This window comes from Protomyctophum parallelum, assembly GCF_964188405.1.
Source record: "Protomyctophum parallelum genome assembly, chromosome: 11".
NCBI classification, from domain to species: domain Eukaryota; kingdom Metazoa; phylum Chordata; class Actinopteri; order Myctophiformes; family Myctophidae; genus Protomyctophum; species Protomyctophum parallelum.
In genome coordinates, this window is record NC_139707.1 from 10036608 (window position 1) to 10055445 (window position 18838).

Sequence of the window (18838 nt, forward strand, 5' to 3'; positions counted from 1 at the left end):
ACATTTTGACGTCAGGCCTAAATGTGTTAATAAAGCATGAAAATCAGATTAGATGAAAAGACGGCGTTCTTACCACTAACTTGAGCCTCAAACGTTGCGGCACTACCCTCTAGTGCCACAACGCTTTGCAGCGGCTGTGTAAACGTTGGCGCCTGTGTAGACATGTTGGTCGGCACCCTGGGCAGAGAAGATAAGAAGCAAATGGTCAGGAAAACACACACACACACACTCACGCAACGGTCAATTTACAACTCAGGCACAGCAGATGGTCTTATCCAGAGTGACTCAAGGCCTATTCATACTCCAGTTTTTAGGTGTTAAGGTGACCACTGACCAGCGGTCACCGCAGTGGTAAGAGACTCACCGCTCGCCCAAACACACCTCTGTTTTTACTAAAACTACAACATGACGTCACTGAGCCACGGTGGTAAGAGACTCACCTCTCACCCAAACACACCTCTCTGTTTTTACTAAAACTACAACATGACGTCACTGAGCCACGGTGGTAAGAGACTCACCGCTCACCCAAACACACCTCTCTGTTTTTACTAAAACTACAACATGACGTCACTGAGCCGCGGTGATAAGAGACTCACCGCTCACCCAAACACACCTCTCTGTTTTGACTAAAACTACAACATGACGTCACTGAGCCTTGGTGGTAAGAGACTCACCGCTCACCCAAACACACCTCTCTGTTTTTAAGTGGTGCAACCACTTCTACATCCAGCTTACAATGTCCGTGTGCCTGTTTGTGTGTGTGTGTGTGTGTGTGTGTGTGTGTGTGTACCCCTGAGCATGGAACGAGAGAAGTATGTGACATGGCTGCCACCTGCTGGACGCAAACGATACAGAAGAAATTGAAACGATACAGAGAAGAAATTGGAATGATACAAATTGGAACGATACAGAGAACCAATAGATGGGAGTTGCACCACTTGGTTCACACTGGTGTGATTTTTACTAAAACTACAACACGACGTCACTGAGCCTTGGTGGTAAGAGACTCACCGCTCACCCAAACACACCTCTCTGTTTTTACTAAAACTACAACATGACGTCACTGAGCCGCAGTGGTAAGAGACTCACCGCTCACCCAAACACACCTCTCTGTTTTTACTAAAACTACAACATGACGTCACTGAGCCGCAGTGGTTAGAGATTCACTGCTCACCCCAAACACACCTCTCTGTTTTTACTAAAACTACAACATGACGTCACTGAGCCGCGGTGGTAAGACACTCACCGCTCACTCACTACCTCTCTGTTTTTACTAAAACTACAACATGACGTCACTGAGCCGCGGTGGTATAAAGAGACTCACCGCTCACCCAAACACACCTCTCTGTTTTTACTAAGCACCGTTTGGGTGGTCACCTTATCACCTGAAACTGGATAACAGGCCTTTTATTTAGAAAGGACAAAAGAGCATGAGCACCGTTTCCCCAAAACTGGGTCAGGACCCATTTCTGAGTCACAGACTAATGGGTTATGAGTTATGACTAGAGTAAAAATCCCATTTTCTTTTCCTACATGAAAAAAAAAAATATATATATATATATATATATATATATATATACGTATATATATAATATATATATATACGCACGCATGCACACGTGTGCACACACACACACACGAGCTTGTAGGTCTGATATTTTTTCATATATTCTTTCCGAGCAAATGTTTTTAACTCAAATCTTTGCTTCTGGAAGGTCCCTGGAACAACATATTTTCAGATGGAGGTCGGCGGCCAATTATATATTTTTTGGGGCGTCCTTGACATTAAAATGTTTGAGAACGACTGACATAGAAACATTGGGTTTTTCAGAAAACTGTCAGGATTTAGAAGACATTTGTAGAATCGTCCTCAGGTCTAAATGGGTAAAGGCGTCATGAATTCACACTCATCATTTCAGAGCCAATCACTCATAATTTAACTAGTTTTGATCAAGCTTACAATCCAGGTAAGCTATAACGGATGTTTTTGTTTAGATTAGAAAAACATCTTTTAAGGGGAGCAGTGAGAAACTGTATTGCTAAGTTTTCAATAAATTAATTGGCAACAGCAGCTGTAGCCATGCATGCATGAGTGCACTGTTTAGTTTTCAGCAAAACCATATACTGCATGTTGCATTGACTATTTCACCAACACATAAAAACTGGACTAAAATGTCAGGGAGGGATTAGTGGAGAATAAGTAATTTTATATGTTTGGTTGCACTCAGGTGTTGCGCTCTGAAAATAGCCGATCTACAAGCTCACAACATGCCGTCACGTTGTGAGCTTGTAGATCGGCTATTTTCAGCATGCAGCCAAATGTAAATCAGGCATTACGACGCCATCAAGGCACCGTCAAAATATATTTTATGCGACTAAAATCTTATATGATATTTGACCGACAAAATGTTTACTAAAAATAAAACATTTCAGATGATCATTTTTTTACTCAAAAGACTCAAAAACGGCCCAGGCCGTAGCGTAACGGTCTGGGCACCGGACTGGTGATCCAGTCGCGGTGTGCCGCGGGTTCGACTCCCGGACCCGACACGGCCTTTACCGCATGTCATCCCCCCATCTCTCTCCCGTTTCCTGTCAGCCTACTGTCTGTCCCTTAAAAAATCAATAAAGGCGTAAGCCGCAAAAAAAAAAATCTTAAAAAAAGAAAAAAAAAAAAAGACTCAAAAACAAAAAAAAAATGAATTGCTGTCAAAATCAACACTGTTCTTGTCCTATAAGTATAATCTAAATTAAATGCTTTTCCAAGTCCCCAGATGAGAGGTGGAGATCTCACTGCCTGGCAACACAACATTAACATCAATCAACTACATCACGTCGCTTCGAGGGAAGCAATCTGATTGGTTGAACTTGAAACGGTCATCTAGCCGTGCTTCAAACGAGCATAATGGAACGCCTCATCAAAACATGAAAATCAGCCGTTCCGAGTCTTGCTGATCTCTCAGAGAGGGCTAGTGATTTTCTGGGTCGTAGTGGCTACCTCTGTCAACGGGTCCATTTGGTTCCATTTGTACACTCTCAAAAACAATATAACTTCCCAGAGATAGAAATGCCATTAAATGGGGGTCCGTGTAGCCTAATGCATGTCAAACTGGGGGTCCTTGAAATTAAACGGGTTGAGAATCACTGCTAGAGCGGTCCCTGAAACAACATATTTTCAGATGGGGGTCGTTGGCCGATTAATTACATATATTTTTGGCGGTCCTTGAGATGAAAATGTGTGAGAACGACTGACGTATAGAAACATAGGTTTTTCAGAAAACTGTCACGATTTATACGACTCAGCTGGTGTACACAGTCAATACAGTACATAAATAATGGGTTAAATCAGCTGGTGTACACAGTCAGTACAGTACAAAAATAAGGGCCTACATCAGTGTACAAGACACTCTAATCCAAAGTGCAAAATCAGAGTCAGTGGTATGAATCCTAGTCAACAAACAACAGTATAGTTGTACATAGTACATATTACATAATGCACATAGTACATAGTGCATAGTCAGTATCAGTCACTATAGTCACATGAGTGGAGAGCGAGATATATATATATATATATTGTATATATATATTGTATATATATTGTAAAATCACTGTTAATTTAACTCTGAGTGTAACAAATGGAACGGAATGGTTCCATTTGGTTCCATTTGTTACACTCTCTGAGTTACAGACCCATAAGGGTCCATTTGGTTCCTAACTATCATTTAGCTGGGGACCCCCTGGAACTACCTCAAGGACCCCTAGGGGTCCCTGGACCCCACCAGACATTCCACTGGTGACTAAAATGTGACTAAAACTAAATTAAAACTACTCAAGAGACTATGACTAAAACTAAAAATCTAAATGTGCTGCCAAAAACAACACTGTAGGAAGAAGGACACCAGCTAAACAACATGATATAACAGTATCTCAGAAAACAACAGAATCTAAACTAGAAAAGGACGCAGGTCTTTGCCAGGCTGGGTGGCCTACCCGCGGGAGGTGTCAGTCACACCCTAAACATTTTGTGACGCCAGCGACAGGCATAAGATAGGGACTGTATATCCAAACCCTGTTTGACAGTAATTGTCACGTGAGCCACGAGAGCATTAGCGCCTCATCTAAATGCAATCGTGATTCTGCAACAAACAGTGGCCCTTCCTTCCTCTGCACGCACACGCACACACACACACACGTCACACACACACACACACACACACACACACACACACACACGCAAACACACACTCTTCTGGCTGGCATTAGAGGTCAAGCAGAAATTAATCTAAAGCCCAAAACCACACCAAAGGGTCGGGTTGGGACAAAATGTTTTTTTAAGGTCAACCACACCAATGCAACTCAACTCACATGGAATCAGATTTAGATCAGGTTCAGGATCAGTTCAGACTGAGACAGATTTTCTGATCAGATTTGAAACCACCTCACCTACACAAAAGTAGCAGATCTACAAGGATTTATATGTGGTGGCATCATGATCACATCAAGTAGGACATTCATTTACCAAACAACACAAAATGCTCAACTCGGCTCAACCCTGCATGTGATCGACAGACACAAACCAGACCTCAAAACTTCCATCCAATTAGGTTGACTCACTCATCCATCCATCCATCCATCCATCACACGCATGCTCAAAAACGATCTCTCGTCATCGCAGACCTCTCTGAACCCGACGACGTTCTCACAACTCACTATTTTGTACGACAGGATATTAAACATTACATTTTATTAATAACACAATATGAAGCTACAGTAGTAACAGCTCCTTCATATTGGGTGGGGTTGCGTTGTGTAACATTGGTGCAGAGAGTTCACCAAACCATGTGCAACCCAGATTCGGCACAAACAAGGGACTAAATCATTTTCACTCCTATGCCACCATTAAGGCATGTGAATCCCTTGACTCCTTCAAAACCGCTCTCAAAGGGCGCAATGGCTGCAATTCAAAACTCGGATTAAGTTTAATATTTGCCATGGATTATCCAGACACATGGGGGTAAGTAGCAAGATAGATTTATGGGGCTTTCTACCATTATACTTTAAAATATCACCCACAACATCACCAGAAACAATAAATAAATAAAAATACTGGCTTTACAAAGAAAAAACACAAAGACCACATGAGCTCTAATGCCTGGCTGTGAGTCCCTGGTTCAATTCCTGGACGGTCGCAAAAGTTTCTTCACATCACTCCCTCCTAGTCTGGGAGCCATGGGGCCCCAGCCCACCAGAAACAAAAAATACTGTCTGCTTTACAAATACAAATAAAATATGATTAATCTCCAGCACTGTATGGTGAATGTCACTGCCTCACTTACATATAGATGCTCATCTTCATAAGCTTCAATTTGAGCCCAAGATGACCTTTCTATCTTGAACATTATAATTCTGCACTATAACTCAAATCAGAGAAAATATAATTTTCAGTCACTACAGTATAGCCTCCCAGAGGCCTAGAATGTAACGATAGGTTCTCAACATACAGAATATTCTGCTATCTGAAGGTAGAAACATGATTAGTGAAAATACAGCAGGAACACGAATGCTTTTTAATGGTATTCACTATTCAACAAGTGAACAAGTAAAAAAATAACTGTAAATAAATCAATACAGACAATCAGACATGCAACAGAAAACGTCAATACTGTATGACAAGAGATCAAAAGATCAGAGTCCTTGTTTTGGGAGCTTGTAGATCTGACATTTACTGCACTAGACCTGTACGTGACCGTCGGCCACCGGCCTACTTGAGAACGATGCAACTTGGGAACCTAATAATACCTGTTGTCAACTTGTCATAGCACCCATTTTAACTGTCTGTCTGTGTCCCACATGGACATCTCTGTATCTACCTGTGTCTGAAGAGAGCAAACTGACTGACTGTGAAATGTGGACTGGTTAAGTAGGCTAATCAATTGTCAGGTGTGGGGGTTGCCATGGCAATCAATTGGCAGTGAGGCAGAGGCTGGAAATTGCACAGGTGAGGGGATTTAGGCTGATTAGGCCCACTGGCAGAGCCTGAGCAGAGCCTTTTGTGGTGGTTCTGGAGAACCATGGGTCCGACCGACTCTATACCGGGCACTGCACTCCCTGCGGGGGTGTGGAACGGGTGTGTCGAATATGAAGTCTGTGGGGTTCTCGAGTTACGTGCATTACAACCGTACACACACACACGTACGCGCGCGCGCACGCACGCACACAGACACGCAGAGACGTGGCGCATTTATAGTAGGATGACAAGGGGAGCTTGTAGATTTGATATTTACTGTTTGACAAGGGGAGCTTGTAGATCTGACATTTACAGCACGCACGACCAGCGTGAAACTAGACCATAAAGGCTTGACGCCATGGACCACGTGGTAAACACCATAAACAGGCTCTGAGCCCAAAGTAACTAGTTACATTTACTTAACCATAAACAGGCTCTGACCCCAAAGTAACTAGTTACATTTACTTAACCATAAACAGGGTCTGAGCCCAAAGTAACTAGTTACATTTACAAAGTACAAATTTTAAGTACTACATTTTGAATTCTGTACTTTTACTCATAACAAAGTATTATAATATTGCGGTATTGATACTTTGACGACATATAAGTAAAACATTGGAGTATTTTTTTCCACCACAGCCACTGACACACAGGAGAGTCTCTGTGAGCCAATCACTGCTTCTATATCTGATCACATGTGAGCCAATCACTGCTTCTATATCTGATCACATGTGAGCCAATCACTGCTTCCATATCTGATCACATGTGAGCCAATCACTCGCTGCTTCTATATCCGATCACATGGCCTGGTTAACAACAGAATGAGAACCTACAGAATGTACTGTACATTGTACTGTACTTTACTGTACATCTGAATCCCTGCATCCTGGGACTCATTAAATTGATTGAAAACTTATTTACAACCAGTGACAGAGACATGAGGACACGCAGCAGATGGACTGACGGATTGACTGACTGACTGACGGACAGCAACACACACAGGGACAGTCCCCACGACACCACCGTCCCTCCCCCCTCCCTCCCAGTAGGGACAGCTGGTCGCCTGGTCCCATAATAAATCACTTTAAAAACAACTTTTAATCCTCCGCCCGTTAACATTAATTAAATGTCAACGAGTATAATGTCCTCGCTAACTGTGTCCTATAAACGCATTTACCCACCTCTCTCTCTCCAGTTTAGATTAAACGGTAATGATCTGAGGAAACATAATTATTTTTTAATACATATGCCCTCTGCTTGCACCATTGAAAACATAGCAAAACTAAATATTCAGTTGTCTGAATATTTTTGGGCACTTTGTCGCTGATTTGCAATGCATGTTGTGTTCAAATAATAAGAGCCTGTCAAATGAACTGTTGCAAAACACTCTTTTCAATTTCATTGACAACTTTAGTTTTTTTCAACGGAGGTTCATGTTTTAGGTTGTTATTAGAGAAAGTAAAAGATGAGTGTTAAAGGGATTGTGACATAAAAAAAAAGGTTTTGGAATTGTTCTTGCTTTTTTTAGGTTTTCCAATCTCAATTGCACCCAAAAAACATGAACTTTTAACATTCAGTAGATTTTCTGTGATCTGGGGTTTTCTGGCTCAAACAGGTGCTCTGATTTGCCGGCAGTAAGTGACATCACTTACTGCAAATCCCATATATGTCAATGGGATTTGCCAGCAGATGTCACTGTTTCACTGTGTTGCCTGTTTTCATTGTAGCTCAAAAGGCCCAAAAAACCCCAAAGAAAACTTTAGACCACAGAAAATCCACTGAATGTTCAAAGTTCAGGTTTTTTGGGTGTAATTGAGGTCATAAAACCTAAAAGAAAAAAGAAAAAGAAAAAGAAATGAAAATGAATGTCATAAAACCTTTAATCTTCTTTCGTTTTAGGGAAATTACATCTGGCCACAAAAGATCACAGGATCTATTGAATGTGTCAAACTGTCAACTCAAATATTTGCTTCTGGGGGGTCCCTGGAACAACATATTTTGAGATGGGGGTCGGCATCCAATTACATAATAATTCTGGGGGTCCTTGATATGAAATGTTTGAGAACGACTGACATAGAAACATGGGTTTTTCAGGGTCTTTTTTTTTTTGGGTCTAAGTCAACTTTCAGGATTCACAGTCCAAAAGTATGGTGTGGTATGGTTCATTTATGAAAAACATAAATTAACTCAAAAAGTTAAAATATGGAGAGAAGAGGTGGACGATAATGCTAGTTTAATATTAGACACACACACACACACACACACACACACACACACACACACACACACACACACACAGCTAGTTTAATATTAGACTCAAGTTGAACCTTGGCCAGTCCTGGTGTGCAGGTCATGCACGCACACACACACACACACATGCACACATCACACACACAGCAAGCACACAGCACAGACACACACAGACACAGACACAGACACACACACACACACACACACACAGACACACACCAAAAGAAAGCAGTATACCAATATTATACCAGATGCATGTTCAATGATTTCAACTTTTTGTGTTTGTTGGTAAATTAATAAAACAAAGCCACTGTGAGCTTGTAGAGCTGCGTTTTTTCCCCGCTAACTTTGGAATATATATGGCGTTCTTCTAAACCTGGACATGAGTCACCGACACAACCATCACATCTAGAACCTTCTTCTAAACCTGGATATGAGACAACAGTACTGACACAACCATCACATCTAGAACGTCAGACGAGTATAAACGACCAACCGCATTAAAGAACTAAAACCGTACATCTATAAATACACTTAAGGCCTGTTCATACTACAGTTTTAGACGACGAGGTGACCACCGAGTAAGAACAGGCCTCCTTTAGCTCAGTGGTTCCCAAAGTGGGGTCCGGGGGTACCCAGGGGTACCTGAGGGAGTTCCAGGGGGTCCCCAGCTGAATGATAGTTAGGAACCAAATGGACCCTTAATATGGGTCTGTAACTCTGAGTGTACAAATGGACCACTCTCAGAGTTATTTTGTACGCTCTCAGAGTTAAAATAACATTCATTTTACAATATAAATTGGGGGTCCCAGAGATAGAAATGCCATTAAATGGGGGGTCCGTAGACTAATATGCATGTCAAACTGGTGGTCCAAATGGGTTGGGAATCACTGCTAGAGCAGTAAAAATCTTCTCTTATGGTGGGGGTCCCTGGCATATCTTTTCAAATGGGGGTCCATGGGCTAATTAGTGTCAATTTAGGGATCCTTGACGTGAAAAAGTTTGGGAACCTCTGCTTTAGCTGACTGGGGGTGAACTAGTGGAATTGTTCACTGTAGCATTTCTACTGATCTACAAAACTAGTGTGATAGGCTTGTATATATATCGGCTATTTTGGCCTCCCCCCCCACCCCCTGCAGCAGCTGCTGTTTAACTACGTTATCCAACGCCATCACAGCTGGGTGCTATTCTCTACCGCAGAGAGCCAGCCATGCTGGGCCACATCCACCATTAGGCCAAAGCACCGTCATAGTGTGTGTGTGTGTGTGTGTGTGTGTGTGTGTGTGTGTGTGTGTGTGTGTGTGTGTGTGTGTGTGTGTGTGTGTGTGTGTGTGTGTGTGTGCGTGTGTGTGTGTGTGTGTGTGTGTGTGTGTGTGTGTGTGTGTGTGTGCACAGATGAATCTGTCTGATATCCAGAGCAAGTGAGTGTATATGGTTTGGTTTAACACAGCGTTTCTCAATGTGCGGTCTGGGGAACCAACACGGGTCCAAGTGGACCCCTCACAGGTCTGGGGAACCACCACAGGTCCAAGTGTGTAACTCAGAGAGATTTATAACACATGTAACCAAATGGACCCGTAACAATCAGCGACCGATTAAACATTAATCAGAACAATTAGAGGTTCAGGACGACAGGCTCACTTCCTTCCGACCAGAGACCATAGTGAGAGGGTTCTGCCACTTAAAACCACAGTCTAAAAATACAACACACCCCCCCCCACCCACCCACCCAACACCCCCATGGTGGTTTGATTGACAGCCACCATGTGGCACATAGCTGGAGGTACAACTGATACCCTCCTCCTCTGCCTGATTCCCTTAAAAAGCCATGGCGGCTGCGGCCCAGAGGCCTCTGTGATGCTATCACTGGGCTATTCTGGGACCGGCAGGTCCCTCCAGCAGACACACTCACTCTAAACCACACGAAGCTCCTCATAAATAACCTTGAAAGTGGAATTAAATCAGCAAAGCACCCACGTATGCACAAACCCCCCTTTTAGATGAAAAATAAAGAAAAGCTTTTTTCCAACAGAGAAAAGCGAGGGAGCTTTTAAAAAGGCCTTAAAGGTCAACTCCTCCCAACACTGAAGCTCTTCCCGATATAGGAAGGTAAAGACCTTAACTGTAAACGCCGTTTACAAAGCTAAGAATAATGAGTCACTGCCTCTGTGTGGTGGTGCTCAAAGCAGGTGTGTGTGTGGGGGGACCCCCTGCAATAGGGGGGTCCAGGGACCGTTCCAAGGGGGTCCCCCGGGCCCCCCACGCCCAAGCTAAAGGTTTAAGTTCAAAAGACACTTACTTGTTTCCACAAGGATGCCTTTAGAGGAGTGGGCTGTGCCCAGGAGCGCTGTGTCGTAGAGAACTATCTCCTTATCCACAATGTGTTGTCGGCCACAAAAATCCAAATGAGAACGAACGGCCTGAGCCTCGAAGGAAACCCCCCAAAAAACAAAACTACACGAGCACAAAGCAGTGTAGTTCTGTTCTTCTCTCCCCGACGCAATCCCTACACCCGAGGCGAGGCTGGGAATGCTCACAGTGCTCAGAAGTGGCAAGAGGGTGGCGTTACTTTATATACCCGCGGGGCTGCGCCGCATCACCGCCGCAGCCGGGAGCGCCATTGGCCGGTTCACCCCAGCCCCCACCGCCCGCCCGGCCCCCCCTGTGGGGTCATGGGAAAAAGAAAAGGGAGGCGGCCATTTTATGCAAGCTCACAGCAGCTGTCACTCACTTTACTTTACTTTGACAAAGTAAAAGTATACCCCAGACAGGCATGCAGAGGTGAGGGGATGTGTGATCAGCGAGCAGGCAGGCAGGCAGGCAGGCAGGCAGGCAGGCAGGCAGGCAGGCAGGCAGGCAGGCAGGCAGGCAGGCAGGCAGGCAGGCAGGCAGGCAGGCAGGCAGGCAGGCAGGCAGGCAGGCAGGCAGGCAGGCAGGCAGGCAGGCAGGCAGGGCAGGCAGGCAGGCAGGCAGGCAGGCAGGCAGGCAGACTCTAAACCAGTGGTTCTCAGACATCTTTGAATCAGGTCACCCCTGGCTGTGCCTGGGCCGGCTGAGCGGTCCAGGCACCTAGGCTGACAGCGTGTTGCGGGTTCGAGTCCCGATCCCAACAACCTTTGCCGAGTGTCTCCCCCTCCCCCTATCCTGTCAAACTACTGTAATCTATCAATAATGGCAAAAAAGCCCCAAAAGTTAATCCATGTCAACTGCTGAACACCAGTGTTATTTTATAGCACCTTAATTGTCACAGTAACGCTGTGTAAGTATGTAAATATTTCCCCCACAGTCGTTAGGTCACTATGACACTAGGACAGATTGAAAATAACTTTTATACTTGCTGTTTAACCACTTAAACCCCAGCATCACTACTCTGAGGGGAACATTCACCAAAAAATAGCAGGTCTACAAGCTCACAACATGATGTGTTGTGAGCTTGTAGATCTGCTATTTTACGGTGAAGAGACTTTGTTTACTGTAGACTGAAAAATCACAATGGAGTGAGGGGCCCCTGACAGATCTCTTCAAATGGGGGTCTGCAGGATAATGAGTGTCAATTTGGGGGTCCTTGACATGAAAAGGTTTGGGAACCACTGTGTTAAGGCTCCCACTTTGAGAACCACAATTTACAATGTATGCATTTAGCAGATGCTCTTCATCCAGATGGTAATACATCACATCCAGAGTGACTGGCAAAAGAAGTTATGTCGACTGACGCAAGAGTAGCTGTAGTATCAGGGTCCGAGTTGTTTTCCCCGTGTGGGTATGTTGCGCGGAAAAGTGTGTCCCAGTATTAATCTGTCACCGTCACAACATGCATTTCACTGGTGACACTGGTGACATGTGATTTGCGGGGAGATGGTGTTTTTTTACGCAAATTAATTTAATTAAGATGAATGTTAGAATGTTTGGCGTGTGTAATGCAGGGCAGATTGAGGTTGGAGGACAGGGCTGTGCGGCGCTAGGTTCCATGAGGCGGTCCGTGCGTCGTGGCGTTGTGATGAGACGCTGGAAGTGAGCAGCTGTCTTGCTCTATGCTAAGGAAGTAGCGATCGCTAAATTATTAGATAGATAGTCACCAATGTACACAGTTTTTAAATGAATACAAATATAATAACATAATAGGTAGTTAAACAACTAGTAAACTAGTCGACTAGTAAACTAGGCAACTAATACAAATGACTAGAAGTGAATGCCCAGGGACTGAGTCTTCAGTTCTAACTGCAATGGGAAGTTCACTCCATAGTTTAGGAGCATGAAGGGAGAAGAGTTTGGGACGTGTGGAGCGCTGTCCCGGCCTTTTAGAGAAGGTTCTACCAGCCTCCTTTTGTTGGCTGATCTGAGTGAGCGAGCGGGGGGTTGGATCAGACTTTGAAGATACAGTATGGGGGAGCCATACCCATAACACCAGAGAGAGCGCAACTAACCATCTGCAACCCAGATTCGGCACAAACAAGGGACAAAATTATTTTAACTCCTATGCCAGCAAAATGTGGAACGCCCTACCAACATTAAGACATGCAAATCCCTTGACTGAAATTCAAAACTGGCGCCAGTAAAAAATCACACCCGTGTGAACTGAGTGGTGCAACTCCCCCCCCCCCCCCCCCCCCCTCTCTCTCTCTCTCTCATTAGCAGGCAACAGTACAGCACTATCTCTCTCCGTTTCTGGCACAACAGCGCCCCTACTGGTACTAATAGTCATACTTCTTGCTCACAGTCACATAGGTGGGTGGGTTAACTTAACGTCACATAGTTAGGCGGACACGGACATTGCTGTTCCTTGGAGTGCTTGCACCACTCAAAAATGTCACAGACATGCGCAGAGCAAGTTCAGTCAGGAAACCTCAGTGCAGTCGCTGCCAGCCGTTCATTGGGCCGCCTCAGCATCACGCTCTCACTCACATGGTTCACTCAACCAATCACACACTCACTCCATCTTCATACCGGCTATTTAAACAGGAAGCGTTTGCACTCCAGCCTCACCTCCTGCCTGACTGACATTAAAACATGGATGCAAACAAACGTTCTAAAACTCAACTGCAATCAATCTGAAATCCTCATCATTGGCCCTGACTCCCTCACCCGCTCCTCTCAAGACTTCTCCCTTCATTTCATTTAATTGTCAAAGTATTTGTATACTAAGTGCAGTGACAATAAATTGAATCTAATCTAATCTCACTATTGATGTGTCATTCTTGACCCCACCCTCTCCTTCCAGCCCCATGTCAATCAGATCACCAAAACTGCCTTTTTTCACCTCCGCAACATCGCCCGCCCATCCAATGCTATCCCACACTGCCGCTCATCCATGCCTTCATCACATCCCGACTGGACTACTGCAATAGCCTCCTGTACGGCGTCACCACCAAGGTTCTCAAAAAACTACAGTATGTTCAAAACTCCGCCGTCCGCCTGCTCACCAGAACCAGATCCAGGGACATCACATCACACCTGTCCTCCGTGAACTGCACTGGCTCCCAGTCAAGTTCAGAATTGACTTCAAAATACTCACCATCACCTACAAAGCCCTCAACAACCAGGGCCCCCTCTACCTCTCTGAACTCATCAACCGCCATCCCCTCACCCGCTCCCTCAGGTCAAGCACTGCTAAGTACCAACTGGAACCCCACAAATCAAACAAGCAAACTTGGGGTGACAGGGCATTCGCAGTGGTCGCCCCTTCTCTGTGGAACTCACTCCCACCACACATCAGAGCTGCCCCCACCTTCAAAATGTTCAAAAGCACACTCAAAACCCACCTTTTCAGACTGGCATACCCTACATTAACCCCCCCCCCCCCCCCCATTTTAACCTTTTAATTAACCTTTAATTTTCTAATAAAATAGTTTTTACTTGTTTTGTAAAGCGACTTTGGGTACCTTGAAAAACGCTATATAAATTGTATGTATTATTATTATTATTTTACTTTAACTAAATTATTATTTTGCTGCGCTGCCATATGCCAACGTTTTGCTGCTCACCCTCCTCCACCCCAGCTACCACCTGTTGTTTTGGATCAGCTGTTTAGGTACGGGGGGGGGGTTCAGAGTCCCTTGGTTGGGACTGATGCTGAGTACCTAAAAAGCAGATCCAATTCATCGCCAAACCATAAATATATTGCTCTTTATATATTCAATAAATATATATTCCATCCATTCTTTAGTTGTCCTGACTGATGTCCTTTTATGCTTGGTTGTGCTCTGAAAATAGCCGATCTACAAAGTAGGCTAGTCGACTAAAACATTTCAGATGACTAAAAACAAAAGACTATGACTAAAACTAAATCAAAATGTGCTGTCAAAATCAAAACACTGCGACAACATACAGCTGAAAAGTGAGTTTCAGAATCGTTTGAGCAAAAGATAAAATGCAGAAGCCATAGCCAGGATAATGAGCATAAAATAAGCATAACATTCACAAGTAGTCTACACAATTAGAGAATGCGAAGAACTGTTATTTTGATCAAAGTTTGCCTGTTATCTCTCAGCATGCGAGTTGTGGACAAAATCTTATCCAACAATACCAAAATATTCTTTAGTTTTAGGTCTGAGGGGCTAAATGTCATCAAATGGTGGTCCGTGGCTCAAATGGGTCTGAGAGGCTAAATGGCATCAAACGGTGGTCCGTGGCTCACATGCTGAATACATAAATTGATGTGAAAAGGGTTGAAAACCATGATATATCCTGTTATATTGTATATATGTATTGTCCTACCTTTCTTTCCGACCTCGACCTCTCATGTCGACGCAGATGGAATCAGATGCTCCTGTGTGCTGACGTCACGTCACGTCACCCCTGATGGGAAATAGCCCACAGAACGTTTTAAAACCTGCACTCCTTGATTATTCAATTAACTGAACAAGTATAGAGAATAAATAATCGCTTTGAAAACAAAATCGGTGGTCGCAGCCCTATATGTTTAACGAGTGAAAACAGACAGAACTGAACCACACACAGCACAGTACAATCCTGAATGATAATGTAACTGTCTCTCTCACACAGACAGGAGGTATGAGACTGAGAGTATAACAGATGCAACTGAGAGTAACCACATGGACCCAGAGTCCTGTGTTGTGCATGGTGTTTTAAATGACACCATGTTCTGAATGAGTTGAGGGCAGCATCACTGCCTGGACACAATGGGTCACTGCCAAGTGCCAAATGGTCAAATGACACAACAAGTTTCTTCCACAAGAGTGGGAGGATGGTGATGAATATAGTGACTGACAACAATGGGCTGTAAACATGGCTTACTGTATTACTTGACTACTTTGTAAAAGTGGTTTTATAAGTAGCCTAATGGATGCCTCCAAAATGCCTTTTAATATTTTTTACATTAAACAACCACAGTCTGATACTGTTGTACTGACCAGTACATGCAACCTCAGTCTGATACTGTTGGCCACTAAGCAGCTGCACTGGAGCAGGTGGGGGTTCATCGATCACTTCACTTCACACGGGGTGGTTATTGCCAGAAAAAAAACATACATACACAGTGAGTGAGGGGAAAGAGGGGGTGGGGGCTCTAAGGGTGAGGGGATTCAGATTTTACAGGGGCCAGTTCCGAATTGCAGCCGTCCGTAGGTGCCCTTTGAGAGCGGTTTTGAAGGAGTCAAGGGATTCACATGTCTTAATGACTGTTGGTAGGGCGTTCCGCATTTTGGTGGTATAGGAGTGAAAAGAATGTAGTCCCTTGTTTAATTAAACCGCCGTAGCGACGCGTGCGGTCGGCGGGAAGAAATGAGGGCGAGCTTTTTGGAGTGAGAATTAATTTATTCATGTATTGTGGTTTAATACTAATACCTGTGAGTTAGCCCCTTTCGGAAATGTCAGAAACTTCAGTACCATTGGGTTCTGCTTGGAGGGCTACCTGTGAGTTAACCTACGTTGTTGAAGACATAACAGAGTGCCATGTTGTTGAAGTAGTTGTAGTTGAAGCCCATGTTCAGCTCACTAAACTCACTCATTGTGCTTTAATAATATCCAACAATGTGAAATGCTTCGCATACTTACTTTAACCGGTGGCTTGTTGTTGTCAGTAGGCTGTTAACCTCCACGGAGGGACAAACGACCATAATGTCAAAGTTATTTGTAATAATTCCAAGTTAGAGTGAAGTTTGTATCAGTGTAAAATGTTTGTTATTGTTGCTGCTCCCCGCTGCGGCCGTGCAGTCACACAGCTGATGTGATGACGTCAAACCACGCCCCCTGTGGTCTGGGAGAGAGCTTGTAGATTGGTTATTTTCTAAACAAGCCTAAAGCAGTGGTTCCCAAACCTTTTCATGTCAAGGACCCCCAAATTGACACTAATTATCCCGCGGACCCTCATTTGATTCCATTTGTACACTCTCAGAGTTACAGACCCATAAGGGTCCATTTGGTTCCATTTGTACACTCTCAGAGTTACAGACCCATAAGGGTCCATTTGGTTCCATTTGTACACTCTCAGAGTTACAGACCCATAAGGGTCCATTTGGTTCCATTTGTACACTCTCAGAGTTGGTTCCTAAACTATAATTTAGCTGGGGACACCCTGGAACTGCCTCAAGGACCCCTGGGGGTCCACGGACCCCACTTTGGGGTAAATAATAATAATAATAATGTTGAGAAGTTGAAATAAAATGAAAAGGACATATTGCATTTAATACCTTCATGCCAACGTTGTTGATACTTTATTTTCACATAGTAATCTCACACTATGATCAAATCAAATCAACCTTTATTTATATAGCACATTATAACACAACCAGAGTTTACCAAAGTGCTTCACAATAAGAGATACAAGTTCAAACAGAATACATCAAGCATAAAATTAAAAACATAGCATATATATAGAACCAGCGTGGGACATGGATAATACTGTACAGGAGTGCCTAAAAAGGTTAAAATCAGTTCACATTAAAAGCCAGGGAAAAAAGGTGCGTTTTAAGAAGGGATTTGAAAATGTTAATGGTTTGAGCAGCTCTAATATGGGGGGGAGGTTGTTCCAAAGCTCAGGGGCTGCCACCGCAAAAGTGCGGTGATGACCTAACAGATAATATGCTGTCACTTTTTGCAACTTTTATGTTTATTAACCAATTCCTTTTTATGCGGTGTGCAGTAAATATCTTAGATGTATGTTTTCTTTGGCCGTGTTCCTTTGAGAAGTTTCAAAAGGATCATCTCAGATGTACGTCCAACACGTGCACACCTGATATTATGCCTATAACAAAATAACCTTTGTTCATGCCTATAACACAATACATTGCATGGATGCACCTGGGCTGTATCCTCAGTGATGTATCCTGAGGTCAACGGGGTGACCCAGCCGGGTTGATCAAATCCCGATTTACGTCCCAGTAGCTACCCTCAATCAGTCCATCAGGGAATGAGCAAGGCCACACAATCTGTTGCTCCGGAACTACTCTGTCGGGACTGCATGAGAGAACCAAATTCTGGCCCGTGGAAGGACTAGGCTCTGTGGGTTGACTCCTGTCCGGGCCCCTCCTACATCTCACCAGGTCCACTCCTGCTCTCACCAGGCCCAGGACCTGTGCGTTAATTGCACCAGACTCCCAGCACCAGGCACTTCATTCAGGAGTGATGGATTATAATGGCCCTCCTAAAGGCCTCACCAAGTTTTTTGGGCTTCCTCCTCACAGAGGACACAGGCTGGGGCGCTAACCCATAGGCCTACTGCTCACCCGGGTGCCGTCTACATTCCGGCTGTCACCCACTTTAGTGATTTGTTCTATATATTCCAGAGGTACTTTGAGGTGTATCATGCATGCAGAATGTATTATTTGTTGTTCTATAATGTGACATTTACGATGTAGTATTGTCAGTATTGAAGTGTAGTTTTGTTTCTGCCTCTTGGTCAGTTCGTAAAAGAGACTCCGTCTCAATGTAATTTTTACTGGTTAAATAAATGTTAAATAATAAATAAAATGCACAATCTATAAACAGTATAGTCACTGAAAAGAAAGAAAGAAACAGTGGAATAATAATTCCAAGCTATAGTGTCAAATCAAGAAATCAACACACACTATGAACTAATTACAGTGGGAGACGCTCAAAAGTGTCCATTCATTCATTGTCAATGGCATTTCATGTTTGTGTTTGGACAAAGTTTGTTAGCAGTGCACATACTACACCTAAAGCTGGACATAGGACAGGAGGGGCCTCAAAAACAGTAAGAAAGGACAGTAGTAAATATATAGTATAATATATATAATTAGTAAAGAGTTCATATTGTCTAGGGGGGTGGATAGATACATTAGCATCAGGGACGTGCACACATAGACATCAAAGGGGGCTTCAGCCCCTGCCCCTTTTACCCGTCTGTAAAACAAGTGCCCTCTCCAGACCACGAATGCAGCGTTTACTACATGGTGGAAGAAATGCAAATACCACTCCTTTCCACGCCATGGCGGAAGGCAGCATTCAGGAGAATAGCTTTTTTTCCAAAGTCTCCTGAACTTGAAAAACAGTATTTTGCGTTGAACAAATTTGTTTAGAAATCCATGTCATACGCATCTCCACTATAGCTAAAGAGTGCTGGGTTGCGCTCCGAAAATAGCTGATCTACAAGCTCCTCACAAC

At 43.9% G+C, this 18838-nt stretch overlaps 1 protein-coding gene across 13 annotated transcripts in view; it reads right to left on the reverse strand.

The window, feature by feature from the left end:
* Positions 1–10787, reverse strand: part of ttn.2 (titin, tandem duplicate 2) — a 250029-nt gene extending 239242 nt beyond the window's left edge. For all 13 annotated transcript variants that reach the window (XM_083777339.1, XM_083777342.1, XM_083777338.1 and 10 more), the window contains exons 1-2: positions 10557–10787; positions 74–177 (exon numbers count right to left, since the gene is read on the reverse strand). In XM_083777339.1, the coding sequence (XP_083633465.1) occupies positions 74–164 (91 nt within the window). In that variant the 5' untranslated portion in view covers positions 165–177; positions 10557–10787. The remainder of the gene's footprint in view (positions 1–73; positions 178–10556) is intronic.
* Between the last annotated feature and the right edge of the window lie 8051 nt (positions 10788–18838).